This window comes from Salmo salar, chromosome ssa24 (assembly GCF_905237065.1).
Source record: "Salmo salar chromosome ssa24, Ssal_v3.1, whole genome shotgun sequence".
NCBI lineage: Eukaryota > Metazoa > Chordata > Actinopteri > Salmoniformes > Salmonidae > Salmo > Salmo salar.
Genome location: NC_059465.1, coordinates 29,320,993 through 29,345,583, shown reverse-complemented (window position 1 = coordinate 29,345,583; position 24,591 = coordinate 29,320,993). Strand labels below are relative to the sequence as shown.

The 24,591-nt window shown below is 43.6% G+C and overlaps 1 protein-coding gene across 1 annotated transcript in view; it reads right to left on the bottom strand.

Moving 5' to 3' along the window:
* Positions 1–8,292: 8,292 nt before the first annotated feature.
* The window catches only part of LOC106585693 (ubiquitin-associated protein 2), a 28,281-nt gene continuing 11,982 nt past the window's right edge, over positions 8,293–24,591 (bottom strand). Inside the window, exons 23-27 of the mRNA XM_045706627.1 lie at positions 12,674–13,024; positions 12,326–12,430; positions 11,978–12,051; positions 11,261–11,452; positions 8,293–8,990 (exon numbers count right to left, since the gene is read on the bottom strand). Of these exons, the coding sequence (XP_045562583.1) occupies positions 8,898–8,990; positions 11,261–11,452; positions 11,978–12,051; positions 12,326–12,430; positions 12,674–13,024 (815 nt within the window). The 3' untranslated portion in view covers positions 8,293–8,897. The remainder of the gene's footprint in view (positions 8,991–11,260; positions 11,453–11,977; positions 12,052–12,325; positions 12,431–12,673; positions 13,025–24,591) is intronic.

The following is a 24,591-nucleotide window of genomic DNA, read 5'->3' as shown; positions in this document are numbered from 1 at the left end:
TTTGTGTCACTGGTCTATACACAATACCCCAAAATGTCAAAGTGGAATTATGTTTTTAGACATTTCTACAAATTATTAAAAAATGAAAAGGTGAAATGTCATGAGTCAGGCAATCCTAAATAAGTTTAGGAGTAAAAATGTGCTTAACAAGTCACATAGTAAGTTGCATGGACTCTGTGTACAATTATTAAAAATAACACTTTGTTTCACCAGGCAAGTCAGTTAACCTCACTAGTTGGTGTGGGACGCTAAACTTCTTGTTAATCCAACCACGGTGTCAGATTTCAAAAAGGCTTTAAGGCGAAAGCATACCATGCGATTATCTGAGAACAGCGCACAGCAGACAAATCATTACAAACAGTAACAAGCCAAGAAGAGGAGTAACAAAAGTCAGAAATAGTGATAAAATTAATCACTTATATTTGATGATCTTCATATGGTTGCACTCCGAAGACTCTATGTTACACAATAAATGTTTGTTTTGTTCGATAATGTCCCTCTTTATGTCCAAAAACCTCCGTTTTGTTGGTGCGTTTTGTTCAGCAATCCATTGGAACAAAGCGCGGTCACAACAGACAGATGAAAAATCAAAAAAGTACAATAGAAGTTCGTAGAAACATGTCAAACGATGTTTAAAATCAATCCTCAGGTTGTTTTTGTCATAAATAATCAATAATATTTCAACCGGACAAAAGCTTCGTCAATAGAAAAGGAGAAACAAGAAAGGCGCGCTCCTGATCGCTCGCGCTGGACTCATGTCTGGAAATTTCCACTGTCCACTCATTGAAAGTGCTGTATCTCCCTCATTTTTCAGAGTAAAAGCCTGAAACAATGCCTAAAGACTGGCCACATGTAGAAAAAGCCATAGAGATCGTGAACTGGGTCCTAAGTCTTTGTATGGTGGATAGGCTTTCAATGGAAAAACAGCCTTTCAAAATAATAGTACTTCCTGGATGGATTTTCCTCAGGTTTTCGCCTGCCATATCAGTTCTGTTGTACTCACAGACATTATTTTAACAGTTTTGGAAACTTTAGAGTGTTTTCTATGCATATCCTAGCTTCTGGGACTGAGTAGCAGGCAGTTTACTATGAGCACGCTTTTCATCCAAAATTCCGAATGCTGCCCCCTACCCTAGTGAAGTTAAGAACAAATTCTTATTTACAATGACGGCCTACTGAGGAACAGATGTTAACTGCCTTGTTCAGGGGCAGAACGACAGATTTTTACAGTGTCATTTTACCTTGTCAGCTCTGGGATTCGATCCAGCAACCTTTTAGTTACTGGCCCAACGCTCTAACCACTAGGCTACCTGCCACCCAATAATTGTGTGTAACATTATTTTTTTATGACTACCTCATCTCCGTACCCCACACATACAATTATCTGTAAGGTCCCTGAGTCGAGCAGTGAATTTCAGACACAGATTCAACCACAAAGACCAGGGAGGTTCTCCAATGCCTCGCAAAGTAGGGCACCAATTGGTAGATGGGTAAAAATAAAACAAACAGACATTGGAATATCCCTTTGAGCATAGTGAAGTTATTAATTACACTTTGGATGGTGTATCAATACACCCAGTCACTACAAAGATGCAGGCATCCTTCCTAACTCAGTTGCCGGAGAGGCAGGAAACCGCTCAGGGCTTTCAACATGAGGCCAATGGTGACTTTAAAACAGTTAGAGTTTAATAGATGTGATAGGAGAAAACTCAACAACATTGTAGTTACTAAATGACAGAGTGCAAAGAAGGAAGCCTGTACAGACTACAAATATTCTAAAACAACCTATTTGCATTGCAATAAGGCACAAAAGTAAAACTGCAAAAAATGTGGCAAAGAAATTAACTTTATGTCTTGAATACAAAGTGTTGTGTTTGGGGAAAATCCAACACAACACATCACTGAGTACCACTTCATATTTTCAAGCATGGTGGTGGCACCATCATGTTATGTGTGGGCTTGTCATCGGCAATGAGTAGGGAGTTTTTTTTAAGATGACAAGAAATGGAATAGAGCTATGCACAGGCAAAATCCTAGAGGAAACCTGGTTTAGTCTGCTTTCCAACAGACAAATTCACCTTTCAGCAGGACAATAACCTTATGTAATCAATATATATTTGTTTATTTATTATTATGAATCTTTTTTGTTGTTGTTGCAAATGTTAGGTTTTTTATTCCAATGGCATTACAGAGTATTTTGTGTAGATCGCTGACAAAGAAATGACAATTAACACCCAACTTGTAACACAACAAAATGTGGAAAAAGTCAAGGGGTGTGAATACTTTATAAAGTCACTGTAAATGGGTTTCCATTGCATTTTAAACTCTACTGATAAATGTTCTAAATGTGGCATTATGTATTGAATGTGCCCACTGGTATTGGCACGTGCGCTCTAGCCAACAGCTTGCAGAAACAGTGTCGTTATGGCCTACATGATGAGATTAGGTCAGGGTTTCCCAAACTCGGTCCTGGGGACCCCAAGGGGTGCACGTTTTGGTTTTTGCCATAGCACTACACAGCTGATTCAAATAATCAAAGCTTGATGATGAGTTCCTTATGTGCCCACTTTGTGTAGCATATTTTGTTTTGTCGACATTTGGAAAGTTTACCAACAAATTAGCTGTTTCAATTAGGCCTGTCTTGACATGTTTTATCCAACATGTAGACTACTTTACGTGCATAAATATGGAAACCTAGTTATAGTTTCACAAATAGGGAAAACAACATTTTACGCACTGGGCTGGGCTTATTTTAGCTTAAAAGGCTACATGAAAATCCCTTGTGATTGCTAGGTTTTTGTTTTCATAGCAGTTGCAAGCCAGGGACAGCGCCAGAGAGGAAGAAGTGAAGCGAGAGGTTTCACTCTCGCCAAAATCTGTCCAAAATAAGCCCAAAGTATTTCTACAGTCTTATTTTGGACCTAAGCTTGTCGCTTGCCTTCCCACCTTTGGAACAACTACATATATTGTTAGGGCGGAGACATGAGTATCCAATCATTATATAAGCTACATATCTCTGACTGCACACACAGCAAAAACTCTATTCCGCCTCGAACAGAAGTAGCGAATCAGCATAATTTCTTTAATTGCATCCAATTTCTCAGTGAATGGACACCACTGTCAAATCTAACAACAAGCAGGGGACAATAATATCTCACGGCCCTCCAAATGAGATGAAAGAAACCAAAACACCCTGTGACTAAAAGCATTCAGCGCAAGGACAGGCTTGTAATTTAAAGCATTGAAAGGAGGAAAAACAGGCAATGATTTGAGAACGAAATCAACTACCCAGCTCACGAGCAAGCGAGCCCTCCATTCACTGTGCGACCTCACTGCTGGGGGGCTAAATGAGTGAACCAAGTGAACCCCCACAAAACGTCTTTGTCGAAAGCATCTGAAAGAGCAGTAACGAGTGACAACAAACATCAGCATTCCTGCATACATTCCTGCTCGAGTTCATTGAAATATTAGAGATCGAGCTTAGACATCCACCATTGCGCCGCCACTATTAGCCTATTTTGAGCCATTGTGTAAGATGAGCTGGATAGAAACATCAAGTATGAGGCAACAGACTTATAACAGCCTATATAACATAAATATATTATCTGCACATTAGGGGGTCTTTAGTGGGGCTCTATTATGGGGCTGTCCCTGTAGTGGAAAGGCCTCCTCAGTTTTATCCACCTGTATGTGGAAAATATTGACGATATGGTGGAAGATAAAAAGTGCCCTCTCAAAAATAAATAGGTGGGTGACGCCTCTGGCGAGGGCCAATCATATAAAGTAGCTAGCTATACAGGGACTATCTATGGCATAACACATTACACACTAGTCCTCCTACTACAGCAGCATACAGGGCCAGAGAGATTCATTCCTGAGAAGCAGTAGCCTCCTATGACCATCCTGATCTTGCGAGCTTAGATTCTATTTTGCTACACAGATTCAGTGACTGATTGATATAGTAAAAAAAAGAGTGCAGCAGTAAGGATGGTATTGGACAGTGTTTGTGGAGTAGTGAACTACATGTAGTTCAACTAGTAATTCAATTACATTTGGTAGTTGCTTGGTGGTAGTTGAACGAAATTCAAATCAATATGTAGTCTGTGTCATTTCAGATTTAGATATTATCATTTTTCCAGAAGTACAGTAGCTTGGATGTGCAGTAGTGAACTACTTTTTCAAAGTAGTTTTAGTTAAATAAACTATATTTCTCTTAAGGGTAGCTTTAGTGTAGCTTAACTTCTTCCAGTGTAAAGTAATGGGTAAACCCAGATTTCAGAGTAGCTTCCCCAACACTGGTTGTGGATCAGGCTAGAGAAGCAGAACCCTGCTGGAAACCAAAAGCATGGGTTAATTTACAAGTGGCCAAGGTTATACTCATTCATAATGATCGAGACAAATCAGGAATGGCGATAACCAGTCATGGATTTTTAAGGACTATTCAAACTGTCCTTCTCACGTTAAAACTCTCTCTAGCCGGACCTTTGTTTTTCCTTTCCTATGGCTTTCACCCCCTTCCCCACTCTCTCCCTGGGTGGCCTTCCAGAGAGGGAGATTTGACCTATTCAACTTCACTTTGACCTCTGACCCAAGTGCCGTGTAGACTTCTGCAGTTGAGCACAATGGACCAAGCCACTCACCCTCCTTGTCCGGTCTCATTTGGTAGGAATACGGAGCTCTATTCTGTGGGCCACAATATTTTTGGGGGTCAAAAATGTCTATCACGTAGCTCAGAGAACGCCATCTGTGCCTACACATAATTAGGGTATACGGTAAGACAGTTATATACATTTAATAAGGCATTATTAAGTTATATTCAATGGGTATATCCAACAGCAGCCAATCTTACATGGCTTGAATGTTACCTCCAAAGGTGTAATGATATCACATAAAAGCTCAGCTTTACCCTTTCAATCATTAAAAAAAGATTAGCAGTAGCATTAGAATTTTGTTGAGCAATTTTAAGTTGAGTATGGTGCATATCAGGTGTAAACTCCCTCTAGTCTTACCAATATAAATGCTTAATGACTAGAAAGAAATGTTCAAGTGCACATTTTATAGAACGCAAGCCTAGGACAGGAAGTCCTAACTCCAGGACTGCGTACGCCCTCCAGTGGTGAATAACATAATGGCGAGGGGATATGTTGCTGTGAGTTTTGGGTAGGATTCTGCTGTTAAAAGCCTATGCAGTGCACCACCTGTGTATTCCCATCATGAGTGGTGCTCAATAGCCCTGTGTGCGTTGCTCTCATGTTGAGCCGCCATATGTCATGGGAACAAACCACTAGGCAGAAACGAGTGAGTCTGCAACAGCAGGAGAGAATATATAGGCATATGCTTACACAATTTATAACAGCCTACAATCCAATGTATTATGAATGTTCTATAATGTTCCTGGCTTTGTGTATAATACACTGCTCCAAAAAATTAAGGGAGCACTTAAACAACACAATGTAACTCCAAGTCAATCACACTTCTGTGAAAAAAAAACTGTCCACTTAAAAAGCAACACTGATTGACAATACATTTCACATGCTGTTGTGCAAATGGAATAGACAACAGGTGGAAATTATAGGCAATTAGCAAGACACCCCCAATAAAGGAGTGGTTCTGCAGGTGGTGACCACAGACCACTTCTCAGTTCCTATGCTTCCTGGCTGATGTTTTGGTCACTTTTGAATGCTGGCGGTGCTTTCACTCTAGTGGTAGCATGAGACGGAGTCTACAACCCACACAAGTGGCTCAGGTAGTGCAGCTCATCCAGGATGGCACATCAATGCGAGCTGTGGCAAGAAGGTTTGCTGTGTCTGTCAGCGTAGTGTCCAGAGCATTGAGGCGCTACCAGGAGACAGACCAGTACATCAGGAGACGTGGAGGAGGTCGTAGGAGGGCAACAACCCAGCAGCAGGACCGCTACCTCCGCCTTTGTGCAAGGAGGAGCAGGAGGAGCACTGCCAGAGCCCTGCAAAATGACCTCCAGCAGGCCACAAATGTGCATGTGTCTGCTCAAACGGTCAGAAACAGACTCCATGAGGGTGGTATGAGGGCCCGACGTCCACAGGTGGGGGTTGTGCTTACAGCCCAACACCGTGCAGGACGTTTGGCATTTGCCAGAGAACACCAACATTGGCAAATTCGCCACTGGCGCCCTGTGCTCTTCACAGATGAAAGCAGGTTCACACTGAGCACATGTGACAGACGTGACAGAGTCTGGAGACGCCGTGGAGAACGTTCTGCTGCCTGCAACATCCTCCAGCATGACCGGTTTGGCGGTGGGTCAGTCATGGTGTGGGGTGGCATTTCTTTGGGGGGCCGCACAGCCCTCCATGTGCTCGCCAGAGGTAGCCTGACTGCCATTAGGTACCGAGATGAGATCCTCAGACCCCTTGTGAGACCATATGCTGGTGCGGTTGGCCCTGGGTTCCTCCTAATGCAAGACAATACTAGACCTCATGTGGCTGGAGTGTCAGCAGTTCCTGCAAGAGGAAGGCATTGATGCTATGGACTGGCCCGCCCGTTCCCCAGACCTGAATCCAATTGAGCACATCTGGGACACCATGTCTCGCTCCATCCACCAACGCCACGTTGCACCACAGACTGTCCAGGAGTTGGCGGATGCTTTAGTCCAGGTCTGGGAGAAGATCCCTCAGGAGACCATCCGCCACCTCATCAGGAGCATGCCCAGGCGTGGTAGGGAGGTCATACAGGCACGTGGAGGCCACACACACTACTGAGCCTCATTTTGACTTGTTTTAAGGACATTACATCAATGTTGGATCAGCCTGTAGTGTGGTTTTCCACTTTAATTTTAAGTGTGACTCCAAATCCAGACCTCCATGGGTTGATAAATTGGATTTCCATTGATTATTTTTGTGTGATTTTGTCAGCACATTCAACTATGTAAAGAAAAAAGTATTTAATAAGGTTATTTCATTCATTCAGATCTAGGATGTGTTATTTTAGTGTTCCCTTTATTTTTTTGAGCAGATATATATATATATATATACACATACTGAACACAAATATAAAATGCAACATGCAACAATTTCCAAGATTTTACTGGGTCACAGTTCATATAAGGAAATCAGTCAATTGAAATAAATTCATTAGACCCTAATCTATGGAAGTCACATGATGGCAGGAGTGCAGCCATGGGTGGGCCTTGGCGGGCATAGGCCCAGCCAATCAGAATGACTTTTTCCCCACAAAAGGGCTTTATTACAGACATACTCCTCAACATCCCAACGATCCTGCAGGTGAAGAAGCCAGATGTGGTTATGGGTGGTCTGCAGTTTGAGGCCGGTTGAACGCAGTTTATGGTAGAGAAATTAACATTAAATTCTCTGGCAATAGCTCTGGTGGACATTCCTGCAGTCAGCATCCCAATTGCCCGCTCCCTCAAAACTTGAGACATCCATGGCATTCTGTTGTGACAAAACAGCACATTTCAAGTGGCCTTTTGTCCCAAGCACAAGGTGCACCTGAGTAATGATCATGCTGTTTAATCAGTTTATTGATATGCCACACCTGTCAGGTGAATGAATTGTCTTGGCAAAGGAGAAACGCTCAAACATGGATGTTAACAAATTTGGGCACAATTTTAGAAATAAGCTTTTTGTGGACAATTTCTGGGATTTTTTTCCCCCCAGCTCATTTAACATGGGACCAACACTTCATGTGATGCATTTATATTTCTGTTCAGTTACATTTCTTAAGATTAAGGCTGCTTATACAGTTTTGGCCATTCTTTCAATAGGAATTTGAGATATAGCTGAAACTGGTACAACTTTAGCATTTCCAGAGATTTTGCTAGGGTTTCTGATGAGTATTGTGAATGAATAACCAATGCCAAATTAAAATTGCTTGCCAAGTTAGCCATTGTGCAATAGAAAAAGAGAGCCTCTCACTCTAGGAGCTCAGATGGAATAATTTAATAACCAACGATTATCCAGATTATCCAATCTGTCGAAGCATTTATTAAATTATTGCATCTGAGCTCCTAGAGTGTGAGGATCTCCTTTTATTTTTCAAGTGTTCTACTCCTCTAACCAGAACCTCGCCTAAAGAAGTGGGCGTTTCTTTAGCCTCCAGATTAGCCATTGTACAATAAGCATCTCTACGTCAGCGGTATGGATGGCGCTCAAGAACGAAGGAGTTGTTGTGCAGTGGTAGCCCTGGTCAGTTCAGGGTCAACAACAAATCACACATTCAATCACAACATCTAAGTCCAGTCTGCCCTCACAATCAGTACCTCACAAACTAAAATGACAAGAAAGAACTTCGGCAAGATGATTACTGCTCAGAACTTTTATTCAGATGGAAACGGTTAAAATGAAATTAAAATATACAATTTAAGTGGGCAGGTCTTTGAGGCGTATCGATGCGGCGGAAGGCACAGAGGCAGCCCCCCTTGCCAGAGCCACCCAATCAGAAACAGAAAACGGAGTAAAAGGAGGGAGGAGACCTACGGCTGAAGTTTTAAAAAGGTGAAAATGAAGGGGATAACTCAAGAGTTGTGTATAAAAAAAAAGAGACAAATGTAGTTTGTTAATGTGGAAACCCCCCATCTGAGATGTCCTCATTTCGCTCAGTGCTAAAGCTCTCTCCTTTTCCATTTTCCTCTATAGGAGTTCTCAGATGTATTTTTGTAATGTCTTCCTGCAGTTTTGAAAAAGCAAACAAAAACGTCTTTCAAAAATAAAATGCAGCAACCACATTTCATGTTCTACTATTACATATACAGTATATATATATATATAAATACATACATAAATATCTTACATGTACAACCAATTTTGAAAAAGGAAAAGAGAAAGAAAAATGAATGGGGGAGTTGGAGAAGGGACACACACAGCCTTTAGGATGGGGGGCCAGGACAGACTCCCCAGGTGTACCCTTCAGTTGGCCCAGTAAGGGCTTCCATAACTGGACTTGTTGCCCTGGCTCTTCTGCTGCATGCTGCTGGACTGGTTGCGCTGACCCGGACCACCCTACAGGGGGAGACAGAATGCACACACACCCCACAGTCAATTATTGGCTATTGGGTCAAACTAGGGAGAGGGGTATTTACTAGAGGGTAGAAAAGTTGTTTGAGCAAGATGGGAATATACAGAAACGGCGCTTCCTAGTCAAAACTCATTGGAACCCATCCCAGAACCCCATCTCCACTTTTTATTTATATACTCAGGGCTCCTGAGTGGCGCAACGGTCTAAGGCACTGCATCTCAGTGCAAGAGGCAGTCCCTGGTTCGAATCCAGAAACATAACTGGTTCGATTCCAGGGACTGTAGTGTTTATCAGCTGAATCACATCCGGCCGTGATTGGGAGTCCCATAAGGCGGCGCACAATTGGCCCGGCGTCGTCCGGGTTTGGCCCGGGGTAGGCAGTCATTGTAAAAAATAATTTGTTCTTAATGACTTGCCTAGTTAAAGGTGAAAAAAATATATATATACTGCTCAAAAAAATAAAGGGAACACTTAAACAACACATCCTAGATCTGAATGAAAGAAATAATCTTATGAAATACTTTTTTCTTTACATAGTTGAATGTGCTGACAACAAAAATCACACAAAAACAATCAATGGAAATCCAATTTATCAACCCAAGGAGGTCTGGATTTGGAGTCACACTCAAAATTAAAGTGGAAAACCACACTACAGGCTGATCCAACTTTGATGTAATGTCCATAAAACAAGTCAAAATGAGGCTCAGTAGTGTGTGTGGCCTCCACGTGCCTGTATGACCTCCCTACAACGCCTGGGCATGCTCCTGATGAGGTGGCAGATGGTCTCCTGAGGGATCTCCTCCCAGACCTGGACTAAAGCATCTGCCAACTCCTGGACAGTCTGTGGTGCAACGTAGCGTTGGTGGATGGAGCGAGACATGATGTCCCAGATGTGCTCAATTGGATTCAGGTCTGGGGAACGGGCGGGCCAGTCCATAGCATCAATGCCTTCCTCTTGCAGGAACTGCTGACACACTCCAGCCACATGAGGTCTAGCATTGTCTTGCATTAGGAGGAACCCAGGGACAACCGCACCAGCATATGGTCTCACAAAGGGTCTGAGGATCTCATCTCAGTACCTAATGGCAGTCAGGCTACCTCTGGCGAGCACATGGAGGGCTGTGCGGCCCCCCCAAAGAAATGCCACCCCACACCATGACTGACCCACCGCCAAACCGGTCATGCTGGAGGATGTTGCAGGCAGCAGAACGTTCTCCACGGCGTCTCCAGACTCTGTCACGTCTGTCACGTGCTCAGTGTGAACCTGCTTTCATCTGTGAAGACCACAGGGCGCCAGTGGCGAATTTGCCAATCTTGGTGTTCTCTGGCAAATGCCAAACGTACTGCACGGTGTTGGGCTGTAAGCATAACCCCCACCTGTGGACGTCGGGCCCTCATACCACCCTCATGGAGTCTGTTTCTGACCGCTTGAGCAGACACATGCACATTTGTGGCCTGCTGGAGGTCATTTTGCAGGGCTCTGGCAGTGCTCCTCCTGCTCCTCCTTGCACAAAGGCGGAGGTAGCGGTCCTGCTGCTGGGTTGTTGCCCTCCTACGACCTCCTCCACATCTCCTGATGTACTGGCCTGTCTCCTGGTAGCGCCTCCATGCTCTGGACACTACGCTGACAGACACAGCAAACCTTCTTGCCACAGCTCGCATTGATGTGCCATCCTGGATGAGCTGCACTACCTGAGCCACTTGTGTGGGTTGTAGACTCCGTCTCATGCTACCACTAGAGTGAAAGCACCGCCAGCATTCAAAAGTGACCAAAACATCAGCCAGGAAGCATAGGAACTGAGAAGTGGTCTGTGGTCCCCACCAGCAGAACCACTCATTTATTGGGGGTGTCTTGCTAATTGCCTATAATTTCCACCTGTTGTCTATTCCATTTGCACAACAGCATGTGAAATTTATTGTCAATCAGTGTTGCTTCCTAAGTGGACAGTTTGATTTCACAGAAGTGGGATTGACTTGGAGTTACATTGTGTTGTTTAAGTGTTCCCTTTATTTTTTTGAGCAGTGTATATGTTAATGATATGTTAACCGTAACATCAGTCTTACGCCTTATCTTGACAGACTGCATTAAAACCTTTGTGATCCGGCGGAAGTCATTCATTTTCAATGGAGGCAGTCTGCACCACTGCAGTTCAGCTCCGACACTAAGTCCATGTATGTCTATGGTGTTTATCAACAACAGGAGGAGAATGTTAAGTGTATGGTGTTTATCAACAACAGGTTGAAGGGATGTTACCTGTCCGTCTTGGGTGAGGTGGTGGTGTAGCAGCTGGGAGTGTGGCTGCTGGTGGGCAGGCAGAATGTGGAGGAAGGGTGGTGGGGCGTAACCGGGGGCACCGCCGGGGTTCAGAGGGCCCGTGCCCCCCAGCGCAGACGGCAGGCTGAAGGGAGGGGGCGTTCCCGCGTGGAAGCCCTGCTTATCAAAAGACTGGGGTTGGTTTGGGGGGGGCAGTGAACAGAGTGTGGAGAGGACCATTATATTATGTATGATCCTGAATTTATCCTCATTCATATTTCAATCCTGTGGAACTGAGGTGGTCTGCTCCTTAAAATCAATTAATCCAACCAGCCGTATCAATCGAAGCCGCTTATTCTCAGACATGACTGAAACCAATGATTTGTATACACATCATTGGCTGAAACTCTAAAACGATACAATTTTCTTTGGCAAAAAAGAAAACATGAAACAGACTAAACTATCTTCTTTTAAAACCTACTTTTGTAAAATATTGTGTGCTATAGCTTGGAAATGAAACACGTGACTCTGGGTGAAAACATAAGGCTGTTTTTTTCCCCAAAATTAGGATAGTTTTCCCCTCAAGAAATGAAATCTGCTTCATGTTTTGTTTCCCTTGCTTCCTGGTATCGTGACAACACTAACAGCAACAACTATAAACCAGGTGTTGACTGAATTCAGCATAGGCCACAGTACACAGAATGTTACTAAGCTCACCTGTGTCTTGCTGTACATTGACGCGCCAATATCGGGCACCCCTCCACTGCTGCCTGAGCTGGACAAACCTGGAGCTGTGAGCGAGAGGACACAAACATGTCAGTTTGCCACCACGAGGCGGCACGATGTCAGTAGGCAATGTTCAACATTTCTAGTGAGGAAGTTCACCATTTCAAGAGTTAGTAGTGACTGAGGGAGTATTTCTTAGTTAGTAGTGAGGGGGGTGTTTCAGAACAGTAGTATGTTATATATATATATATCACGGCTGATAACAAGTGAAGGGGGCGGGGAGGGGAAGGGAAGGGAAAGGGGGGTGCGTCCTGGGGCAGCTGAGTTCAGTGAGTGTACCTTTCCCTGGGCCGCTGCCAGCTGATTTGGCCTGTGACTGGGCAGAGCCTCCGTACCCTCCCTTAGTGTACTCCCCCGCGTGGCCCTGAGACAGGTCGTCAAAAGCTGAGAGGAGGAATGGAAGAGGACCAGGAGGAACGAGTAAAGTGGATGGGGAGAGTAAAAAGGACAGCAGAGGAAGGGGGAGGGGTAAGGGGGAGAAGAAGAACCGAGAGAGAAGCAATAAGGCAACTGGCTAGAATAGCATGTGAACAGCGACTATATCCGGCAGGGGGGTGGGGCCATGCTCGCTAAGCAAGAACTCTCCCTCTCAGCCAGTGATTTCAGTTCACTCACTGACACACTCACCTGTTCCATACGCGTGCTGGCCGTAGCTAGGCTGATGGTGGTACTGGCTGGAGGGGTTCCCCAAGCCCATGTTGGGCTGCTTGGCCGAGGCCGGAGGCACAAAAACGGTGGGGCCGTACTGAAAGGCGCTGGGCACCCCGGGCATGCCGGCGTAGTAAGGAAGGCCGGTGTAGCCGTAGCCTGGGGGCAGAGGTGGATTGAGGAAGGCCTGGTTCTGCTGGCCCTGGCTCTGTCCTAGACCTTGGTTCTGAGCCTGGGGGGGCTGCTGGGGCTGAGCGGAGGGGCCTTGCGACAGGCTGGTGGGGGGAGCTGGGGAAGACGAGTCCCCTCTGCCAAACTTGGTCGCTTCACCTAAAAGAGGGGAGATGGTGATCAATATGGGCCCGATTCATAGTTTTTTAATGCTTTTCCTACACACTTCTCAGTAGTTGGTATTCAGACTTGCCTTATGAATGTGCGTTACAGGCTTTGCAGGTGCGGTTCCCCTGCACTGCTGAATACATATAATTAAATTGCTGAAAACTCCCACTTGCTGGCTAACAGGTTTTCTTGTCGAGTTCACTCAATAGGGTTTGTACATTTATCTAAATCCATCCCTTTAAATTTGGTGTTCCTTTAATTAGAATTCAGACTCAATAGAATATATAGAGAGTTCAGAATATTAGGCTCAAAATGTTAAGGATCAATAACAGAAGGCCATGTACATACACCCATGTTTCTTTCTGCACCAATTGGTAGATACAAAAAAAAACTGATATTATATATTATTTAGGGTTAGGAAAGTATTTATGAATAATAAACAGGTTTGGAGAGCCTTTATGCACTAAATACATTGGTAAATCATAAATAGTTGTTTGATTCATCCCGAATGTTGCCATAGTCAATTGTTCAATCCATGAAATGTCGGGAAGGGGAGGAGTGTACAAAAGGTGTTGAACAATAGTCCTAAAAATCTTCACAAATAATTATTCATGGCACTGATGACAACGGTCCAGTAGTCATGTGCCATGTTTAAACTGCTACGTATAGTCTGCGGTCCATAATGATTCAAATAGGCTACATGTCCCAAATTACTGCATAACTTGTAATACGTTTGTCTAATATGATCTACTATTGCTAGCGATCCTCAGGAACAACCACACGAACGTGACAGAGAAAATAAAGGTAAACGAACACTAACGTCAGTAACAGTTAAATGTGGGTATAACTGACAGTGGGTACCAATAGTGGCTAATATTTAACACAATACAAATTATTTAAAAAATAGTGAGAAGTCTGGGCATGTATACTGAACAAAAACAAATGCAACATGTTGGTCCCATGTTTCATGAGCAGAAATAAAAGCGTATCTCTAAAATTTTGTGAACCAATTTATTTACATCCCTGTTAGTGAGCATTTCTCTTTTGCCAAGATAATACCTGACAAGTGTGGCATATCAAGAAGCTGATTAAACAGTATGATCATTACAAAGGTGCACTTTGTGCTGAGGACAATAAAAGGCCACTAAAATGTGCAATTGTCACAACATAATGCCACAGATGTCTCAAGTTGGGGGGAAGCTCATCTGCATGCTAATCGTCCTCACCGGGGTCTTGACTTGACTGCAGTTTGCAGACCTGCTAACCCTGTCCAACGTTTTGAGAGTATCAGAAGCGCACAGCAAATTGGAGATAAGTAATGTTTTTCTTAGCACATGCCCCTAAGTTTAGTCTCTATAGTAGACTAAACTTGGGCCAATCAAACAGGGCCAATCACTAGGGCCAGCGCACAAGTGTTGGCTTTTAGACACGGTTCCTAATCAACACTAAAAGCAAAATCATTTGGGAAACATAAAAACAAAACAAATGATCGCGTCGACAGACCGCAAACTGGCTACACAAACTGGCTACACTAAATAGGCTAACGCAAAAATAATCTGACAGCTGTTCACTAGAAAAGTCAGGTGTTTAAAGCCTACGTAAAGGTGCCAATTGTATTTCTTTGCAGCGCATACATAATTTCAGATTTTCAAATTGATAGAATCTCAAATCTAGTGCCAAGGCATTTTAGGAGCATTGCCTCTATAGCTAACACCCATTCATTCTTCATCGCTCAGTCTTCTAAACTCCCCACTCCATTTAATCCCAAGATGTTTGTTTCAATATGCTTTGTGTTGTAGTCACAACAGACAAAGATATAGTAAAGCAAACTTTACTAGGCATGTTGTCAATCAGCACATTAATTAAGTAACAACTGGTTTCCGTTTCCTGTGTAACATCAATATTGCTACATGTTCTCGTTTTTTTTTTTTTAGAACAAAAGGCAGACTCCACCTAACACTGGCTTGTAGTTCATGTCTGCGATAAACTGGAATGTGAACTGAATGTTTGTTTACCGTCTGACTGTCCATTAATTATTATTATTTTTTTACCTTCACACAAATTCTTTCAGGTGTATAGGTCTTCGTATGGCCCTACCAGACCTTGTGTGGGGAGTGTTTATTACATCAGGAGGTGCTTGACCTGAGATGTTTGGATCTTCATGTTGAGGTGCATCGTTCACCTCTAGGTTGTGTTCAGCACCCTGCTGGGCATCAGCTGGTGCTCTGTTTACTGACTCTGTGCCAGGCTCCTCAACAGTGGGGAAATCCTCCTCCATTTCTCTGCTCTTCCTCAGGTGTCGCCTGTTCCTCCTGAAGACGTGTCCCTGTTCTGTCTTCACCTCGTATGACCTTTGCTCCACAGATCTGACTACTCTGGCCCTCTGCCACCACTGTTTCTGTCCTGTGAGTGGCTGAACTCTCACCCCGTCATCTCGTTGCAGCTCTGTGAGATCCTTAGCAGAGGTGTCGTAGTACTTTGCCTGTTTCTGTTGTCTGATTGGACTTCTCCAGCTGACAGTTTGCCATCCCCGGTCTCAGAAGATTTTCACTCATTATAAGTAGTGTCTTTGTACGTCTTCCCATGAGCACCATTGCAGGGCTGCTCTGTTCCTTGTGATGGGGTATTTCTGTGATCCAGCATGGCCAGGTATGGGTCAGCACCTGCTCTCTTTGCTTTTGCCAGTTTTCACTGCCGATTCCACTTTCCCATTACTTTGCAGATATCCTGGAGACAATGTTGTGTGTAAAGTCCCAAGCCTTGCTGAAACTTCAGAACTCGTCTGAAGAGTACTGGGGACCATGGTCTGAGTAAAGGATGTCAGGTATGCCATAGCGTGCAGACCGTTTAACTGTGTGTTCTCCAAATGGTCCACTTCCCAGAAGTTGGAGAGAATCAACTGTGACCATGTAGTCTGTCGTTGAACTGGAACAGGTCAGTCCCTATATTTTCCCAGGGACGCTTTGGTGCTTCGTGTGGCCTCAACGTTTCTTTCTGCTGCTTTATACCCCATGCAGTGCAGGTGCTATATTGTGCCATGTATGTTCTCAGCTGTGCATTCATGCCTGGCCAGTAGACACACTCGCGAGCTCTTCTCAGACATCCCTCTGTTCCTGTTTGATGAATGGATTCTCTGCATTATCTCTGACCTGAGGGCAGTAGGCACAACGACTTGCTCACCTCTGAAGATAATTCCATTTTGCACACTCAGCTCATCTCTGTTGTGAAAATACATGGCTACTTCCAAGGGTACATGTCCTTTCACTTCAGGCCACCCCTGCAGGATCCCATTTTTCAGTGTCTGGAGCTCCCGGTCCAGCTCAGTGTCTCTCTGGATGTGCTTTAGTCTCTCGCTTGACACAGGGAGGTAGTGTATCATATTGATTGATTCCACTTGGACCTCCACAGGGCCTCTGTTGTCTTGTTCTGTGAGGTACGCCCTGCTCAGGGTGTCGGCCAGCACCACGTTTTCCCGGAACGTATCGGAGACTGACCTCGTAGTTATAGAGTCTCATGAGCATGCGCTGTAGTCTTTTGGTGCGCAGAGGAGAGGCTTTGTCATGATGCTCTCTAGAGGCTTGTGATCTGACTGCACTTCCACAGTTCATCCATATGTGAATTGGTGGAACCTCTCCATGCCAAACACCACTGCAAGCAGCTCCTTCTCTATCTGTGCATACCCTTTTCAGTCTCTGTCAGGGCTCTGCTGGCGTATGCTGTTGGTTGTCCTCCCTGCATCAAGGCTGCTCCTAACCCACTCTGAAGCATCACACTGTAGTACAAGCTGCTCTGTTGGGTTGTAGTATTTCAGCACAGGGGTCTGTGCAATGGTATCCCTGATTTTATTGAAAGTCTGCTCATGTTTCTCTGACCACTCCCACAGTGAGTCCTTGTGTGTTAGCTATTGCAGTGGCTTGCAGAGCTCCGTGGCGTGGCTGCAGAACTTGGCTAGGTAGTTTACCATGCCCAGGAAGCACTGCACCCCCTGCACATCTGTAGGCCTAGGCATCTGTTTGATGGCTGTCACTTTTCCTGGGTCCACTCAACCCCTCTGATGTTAGCAGGCGACCAATATAGGGCACTTCCTTCAGCCGGAGCTGCAGCTTTTCCGGATTCAGCTTGATATTGAGCTTCCTGCATCTGTCCAGGAGCATTTTCAGGTTGTCGTAATGGTCCAGAGTCGACGCTTCATCATTGTCTCTTTCTCCCACAATCAGGATGTCATCTGCAATGACTTTGACTACTGGAAGTCCTTCCATTGCCTGGTTCAACTTCCTCTGAAAGATCTCTGGGGCTGGACTGATTCCCATTGGCAAGCGCAGCCACCTGTAGCGTTCCATGGGAGTAGAGAACGTGGTGAGAAAGCTGGATTCCTCTTCCAGTTCCACATGCCAAAATCAGTTTTTTACATCACAGAGAACACACGTGCTCTATTCAGATCTGGCAGCACATCTTCAACAGTGGGAAGTGGGTAATGGCTCCTCTTGAGCGCCTTGAGAGGTTTCGGATCAATGCACACTTAGTTGTCCAGACGGTTTCTTCACTACGATCAGGCTGCTAATCCAATCTGTGCTTTTTTTCAACTGCTTTTATCATCCTTTTCTCTAGAACACTGAGCTCCTCTTTGAGTGGTTTATATAGTGCTACTGGCACTCTCTTTGGCAGCTGGACGGGCTCCACTCGCTCATCCACTTCCAGCTTCAGTTTGCCAGGTAAGCATCCATCTCCCTGGAATACATCAGAGTACTCCTGTTTAATTTGCTCTTTAGTCCAGGATCCTGTTTTCTTGATTGCCAGGATGTTGTGATGCTGCACAGTAATTAACTCCATTGCCTGGATAGCCTTACTGCCTAGAATGGGCCTGTGCACATTCTCGTTGACTCCGATGAACTCAACTCGGTAGGTTTTCTTAATGCGTGGATTGATCACTTTAAGTGTGCACTTCCCCAGTGGCGTCAGAGTACTCGTTATACATCACCAACACCTGACTGCAGGGCTCTAGGTGACTGGCGTTTATGAGGTTTGCAGGGATAACATTACAACTAGCACCACAATCTAGCTGAAATCTGACTGACTTTTTGTTGACCACACATGGTTGCAAAGAGAGCTGCATTGGGGTCTGTGGTTTTCTCCTGCACCACATCGATGCTCTCTGACTTTGGCCCTAGTGTGACGCACAGAACATCCTCACCACTGAGTCAGCTGACGCATTTTCCATTGCCAGGACTGTTTTTCTTGCTGGTCCCTGCACTTTTGCAAACTGTAGAGAAGTGATTGTTTTTTCCACAGGATTTACATTTTTCTCCATATGCAGGGCATTTTTCCTTTTTTCTCTCATGTGTCCGTCCACAGTATCTGCATTGTATAATGCACTGTCCCTCTGTAGGGTCTCCTCTCCCTCTCGATCTCTCTTTTTGTGTTACTACATGCACTGCTACAGGGCCCTGCACATTTGACTTTAGCTCTCTGTCTGGACAGTTCTGCAGCTCTTCCAATCTGTATGCATTTCTCTAAACTGAGAGATCAGCCTCTGAGTAAGCGCTCTCTTAAGTGTGGGTCACACATGCCACACAATCCACCCAAGAAAAATGAAACAATTGAGAGAATTTTTTCATGCCAAGTCAGGGCCAAGATGAGAGTTTAGACAAATATCTCACTGAATTGGGGACTCTAGTGGCCACCTGCAACGTTGGAGTAATCACAGACTCTCTTGTCCCTAATAAGAGAGTCTGTGAATAGCCAGTTAGCTTTTAGCATAGAGTCACTAACGTAGACGTTCGGCGCGATGACAAGGCTGTAAACGCAGCACTTTGCCGCCTGGGATGTATTCTTCATTTACATCGATGAGATCCAGGTTCTTTTGAGTACCACTGCCACCATGTTGCAATATGCTTTGTGTTGTAGTCACGACAGACAAAGATGTATAGTAAAGCACACTTTACTAGGTATGTTGTCAACCAGCACATTAATAAAAGTAAGTAACAACTGGTTTCCGTTTCCTGTGTAACATCAATAAGAGTAACATCAATATTGCTACATTTATATTTAATTATACTTTTGTAATGGTTTTTGTGACGTGGATCATAATTACAGTTAGTCTACCAGTTTGCGTGATCCTCGTAATGTTACGTGGAAAATACAACTAATGGGACGCATAATTAAATGTATATCACACTCGCACAAATGCGACCAGGTATTTTTTTGTATTCGCATTTAATTTCTTTCACTAGCAAATGCAAGTGAACTGCTGTCACTATAGAGGCCACTGAATTCCCATCTTTGGTTCGCTAACGTTAGCTTGAAACAATGAGTGTTTACCTTTCCACAACACACGGATTCTAAAAGGGATTTGAACATGTGTTTACCTACAGCTGACAGTGGACAAACTCATCACAACAAACAGGAGGGTCAGACATCGGGTAGCTACGTTGAATAATGTATTAATCTATATGTCCGTTGACAAACATTTACAGATCTACAGCCACTTATCAGTATCTGCTTCCCGAAGAGAAGAACTGCGTGCATTATTTTGCCTTTGTTGACACTGAGTGGCGTGAAATTCTGCGACATGTTTGCACATGATGGCTCTCTCTTCATCCAGCTGTCGATCGTCTCCAGCAAAGCTGGCCAGCTCTTACACATCATACTTCAGGTCCCTTGGGGAGATAGGGAGACCTGTCCTGTGGCACTGAATAGTATTTTTGAGTATGAAGAAAAAAACGGAAGCTGCTGAGATGTATCTGTGCTTTTTCCACAAAGTGGGTGTGTTTTTGACCAACTCGTAAAAATGCTGAATGAAACAATGCTCTGCATCACAGATGTTTATGAGGAAGTCCAAAATGTAAGATGCTTCAGCTGAAACAGGACAGTTTTTTCCTGAGTAGACCAAGCAGCTGATGGACAAACAATTGTCAGCACAAAGGTCCAAGCAGCAACAGGACTTTGAAGTCCTATGACACTGTCATTACATAAATTGATAAGTGGTTTGATTTCTCACCAGAAAATGTAATGGTGAAACTGATTGGCCTCTATGAGGAGCTCTCCTTCACTGACCTGGAGCAAGTGGTGGCTGCCCTCAAAATGACAGACAGTCAGTATGGACCAACTCTATGAAGAGTTTTGTGCTAGCCGGGAGGAAATACAGAAAGCCAGACAGGATACCACAAAATCCACCAGTGAGAAATAGGTGGAAAGCCAACTTGATCAACATGTTCAGGATTGTCTCATTTGTCCTCAGTAGCCAGACTCAAATGCCTTTGTAGAGAGGATTTTTCTGACTGATGACCATTAAATGGTCAGACTCAAGAAACCGATGTAGCACAGAGCTGATCAAAAATGAACTTCAAATATCTGTGAACTGTGATTTGTCATGTAATGACTTCTCTCTGGCTATGCATGAGGAGAAAGGACTGCTTGAATCAGTCAAAAGCAGCAAAAAATATGTAGACTTGGTGAGTGACTCATGCCCCTCTTTTCCTCTTTTGCATTTGAAAAGTAGTTTTTTTGCTGTAAAGGTCCAAATTGTGATTTCTTTGATAATTTATTTTGAGGTTTATTCACATAATGATACAGTTTTAGTAAAGCTAAAGGCTAAATGGAATATACAAATGTTTTGCCTTTCCAATTGAATATACACTGTATAGTCATTCACACAACACCATACCGCCGTAGCACCGTGCACTGGCACGCCACCTCTTGTCCCTTATTTGGTAGTGAAAAAGTTGGCAAACCTATGGACAACTAACACAATTGCATTTTATTGATGGCAATTTGAATGCACAGAGATGCCATGAGATCCTGAGGCCCATAGTCGTGTCATTCATCCACAGCCATCACCTCATGTCACAGCATGATAATGCATGGCCCCATGTAGTAAGGCTATGTACACAATTCCTGGAAGCTGAAAATGCCCCAGTCCTGCCATGGCCTGCATACTAACCAGACATGTCATCACCCATTGAGCATGTTTGGGATTCTCTGGATCGACATAAAAAATAAGAGTACACTACATAGCCAAAAGTATGTGGACACCTGTTCAACGAACATCTCGTTCCAAAATCATGACCATTAATATGGAGTTGGTCCCCCTTTGCTGCTATAACAGCCTCCACTCTTCTGGGAAGGCTTTCCACTAGATGTTAGAACATTGCTGTAGGAACTTGCTTCCATTCAGCCACAAGATAATTAGTGAGGTCGGGCACTGATGTTAGGCGAATAGACCTGGCTCGCAGTCGGCATTGCAATTCATCCCAAAGGTGTTTGATGGGGTTGAGGTCAGGGCTCTGTGGAGGCCAGTCAAGTTCTTCCATACCGACCTCGACAAACCATTTCTGTATGGACCTTGCTTTGTACACAGGGGCATTGTCATGTTGAAACAGGAAAGGGCCTTCCCCGAACTATTGCCAGAAAGTTGGAAGCACAGAATTGTCTAGATCACCATTGTATGCTGTTGCGTTAAGATCTCCCTTTAATGGAACTGAGGGGCCTAGCCCGAACCATGAAAAACAGCCCCAGACCATTATTACTCATGGGGCAGGTAGCGTTCTCCTGGCATCCGCCAAACCCAGATTCAGCTGTTGGACTGCCAAATGGTGAAGCGTGATTCATCACTCCAGAGAACACGTTTCTACTACTCAATTTTATAGACGTCAGCAACGGGTGTGGATGAAATAGCCAAATCCACTCATTTGAAGGCAACATGCATCTGTGACCAACAGATGCATATCTCTACTCCCAGTCATGTGAAAACCATAGTTTTCTAATTTATTTATTTCAATTGACTGATTTCCTTATATGAACTGTAAATCAGTAAAATCTTTGAAGTTGTTGCATTCATATTTTTGTTCAGTGTAATTAAAACAGAAATCAAATCAAAATAAATTGACTCTGTAGGTTTGCCTTTACACTGTTATTTGCGCATGGCTACAGAAGCCTATAGTTTGGACCTCAATTTTATCCCAAGTTACAAGGCCAGCACTTCAACTTCACTGTGGAAAAGGTGACATGTTGGCATGCTTCAGTTTGCTGCCATATGACTGGTTTCACATTAATCTCCAGTAGAGGTCGACCGATTAATCGGAATGGCCGATTTCAAGTTTTCATAACAATCGGTAATCGGCATTTTTGGACACCGATTGTGGCTGATTTTTAAAAACTTTTTTTTAACCATTATTTAACTAGGCAAGTCAGTTAAGAACACATTCTTATTTTCAATGACGGCCTAGGAACGGTGGGTTAACTGCCTTGTTCAGGGGCAGAACAACAGATTTTTACCTTGTCAGCTCGGGAATTCAATCTTGCAACCTTCCGGTTACTAGGCCAACACTCTAACCACCTGCCTTACATTGCACTCCACGAGGAGCCTGTGTGGCAGGCTGACTACCTGTTACGCGAGTGCAACAAGAAGCCAAGGTAAGTTGCTAGCTAGCATTAAACTTATCTTATAAAAAAAAACAATCAACCATAACATAATCACTAGTTAAGTACACATGGTTGATGATATTACTAGTTTATCTAGCGTGTCCTGCGTTGCATATAATCGATGCGGTGCCTGTTAATTTCTCATTGAGTCACAGCCTACTTCTCCAAACAGGTGATTTAACAAGCGCATTCGCGAAAAAAGCACTGTCGTTGCACCAATGTGTACCTAACCATAAACATCAATGCCTTTCTTTAAAATCAATACACAAGTATATATTTTGAAACCTGCATATTTAGTTAATATTGCCTGCTAACATGACTTTCTTTTAACTAGGGAAATTGTGTCACTTCTCTTGCATTCCGTGCAAGCAGAGTCAGGGTATATGCAGCAGTTTGGGCCGCCTGGCTCGTTGCGAACTGTGTGAAGACCATTTATTCCTAACAAAGACCGTAATTAATTTTCCAGAATTGTACATAATATGACATAACATTGAAGGTTGTGCAATGTAACAGCAATATTTTGACTTAGGGATGCCACCCATTAGATAAAATACGAAACGGTTCCGTATTTCACTGAAAGAATAAAAGTTTTGTTTTCGAAATGATAGTTTCCGGATTTGACCATATTAATGACCCAAGGCTCATATTTCTGTGTGTTATTATAATTAAGTCTATGATTTGATAGAGCAGTCTGACTGAGCGGTGGTAGGCAGCAGCAGGCTCGTAAGCATTCATTCAAACAGCACTTTCGTGCGTTTGCCAGCAGCTCTTCGTTGTGCTTCAAGCATTGAGCTGTTTATGACTTCAAGCCTATCAACTCCTGAGATTAGGCTGGTGTAACTGATGTGAAATGGCTAGCTAGTTAGCGGGGTGCGCGCTAATAGCGTTTCAATCGGTGACAGCACTCGCTCTGAGACCTTGAAGTAGTTGTTCCCCTTGCTCTGCAAGGGAGCAATGTGGAGCAATGGATAACGATGCTTCGAGGGTGGCTGTTTTCTATGTGACCCTGGTTCGAGCCCAGGTAGGGGCGAGGAGATTCCTACAACCTAAAACTTCTTACCTGGGAATATTGAAGACTCATGTTAAAAGGAACCACCAGCTTTCATATGTTCTCATGTTCTGAGCAAGGAACTTAAACGTTAGCTTTTTTACATGGCACATATTGCACTTTTACTTTCTTCTCCAACACTTTGTTTTTGCATTATTTAAACCAAATTGAACATGTTTCATTATTTATTTGAGGCTAAATTGATTTTATTGATGTATTATATTAAGTTAAAATAAGTTCATTCAGTATTGTTGCAATTGTTATTATGAGAAATAAATAGGCTGACTAATCGGTATCGTCTTTTTTTGGTTCTCCAATAATCGGTATCTGTGTTGAAAAATCATAATCGGTCGACCTCTAGTCTCCAGCGATCACATGGTCAAATAGATCTAAAACAACTGTCATTAATATTTACAATCCCCTTATCTAAACAGATGACTCATTTACCTAGCTCTTATCAATTTGTAAATTACAGTGCATGGAGAATGGTGTTATATAGGAAATAATTAAGTAGATGTACCACTTGGAACCGACAGGTTGCTCGACCTTAATCTTTTGTGCTTAAAGGTGGTGGAATTGAGGGAATTAACAAGGTCCGAAGATGGTGTATCTGTAGACACCTCCGCCACACATTCATTTCTTTGATCTCCCCCCCAACGAATAGCATGCTATTCTTATGCTTAAATTGAAAGTCAGAATATGGGTAGAGAAGTGCATAAAAAGGAATTACGTTCCATTTACGTGTGCTTAACCCGGGTCGGAATTCCCCCTCTGAGAACAGGCAAATGCATAAGAGGGAATGAGAGAGAGTATTCATACCCCTTGACTTACTCCACATTTTGTGGTCGAACCTGAACTCAAAACAAATCAAATGTATTTCTCCCCCCCCACACACACACCCCATAATGACAGTGAAAACTTGTTTTTAGAAATGTTTGCAAATGTATTGAAAATTAAATACAGAAATCTAACTTCCATAAGTACTCAGACCCCTTTGCTATGACACTCCAAAATGTAGGCATATATCTGGGGAAGGGTATAAAACCATTTATAGTGTTGAAAGTTTCCAAGAGCCCAGTGATTTCCAACA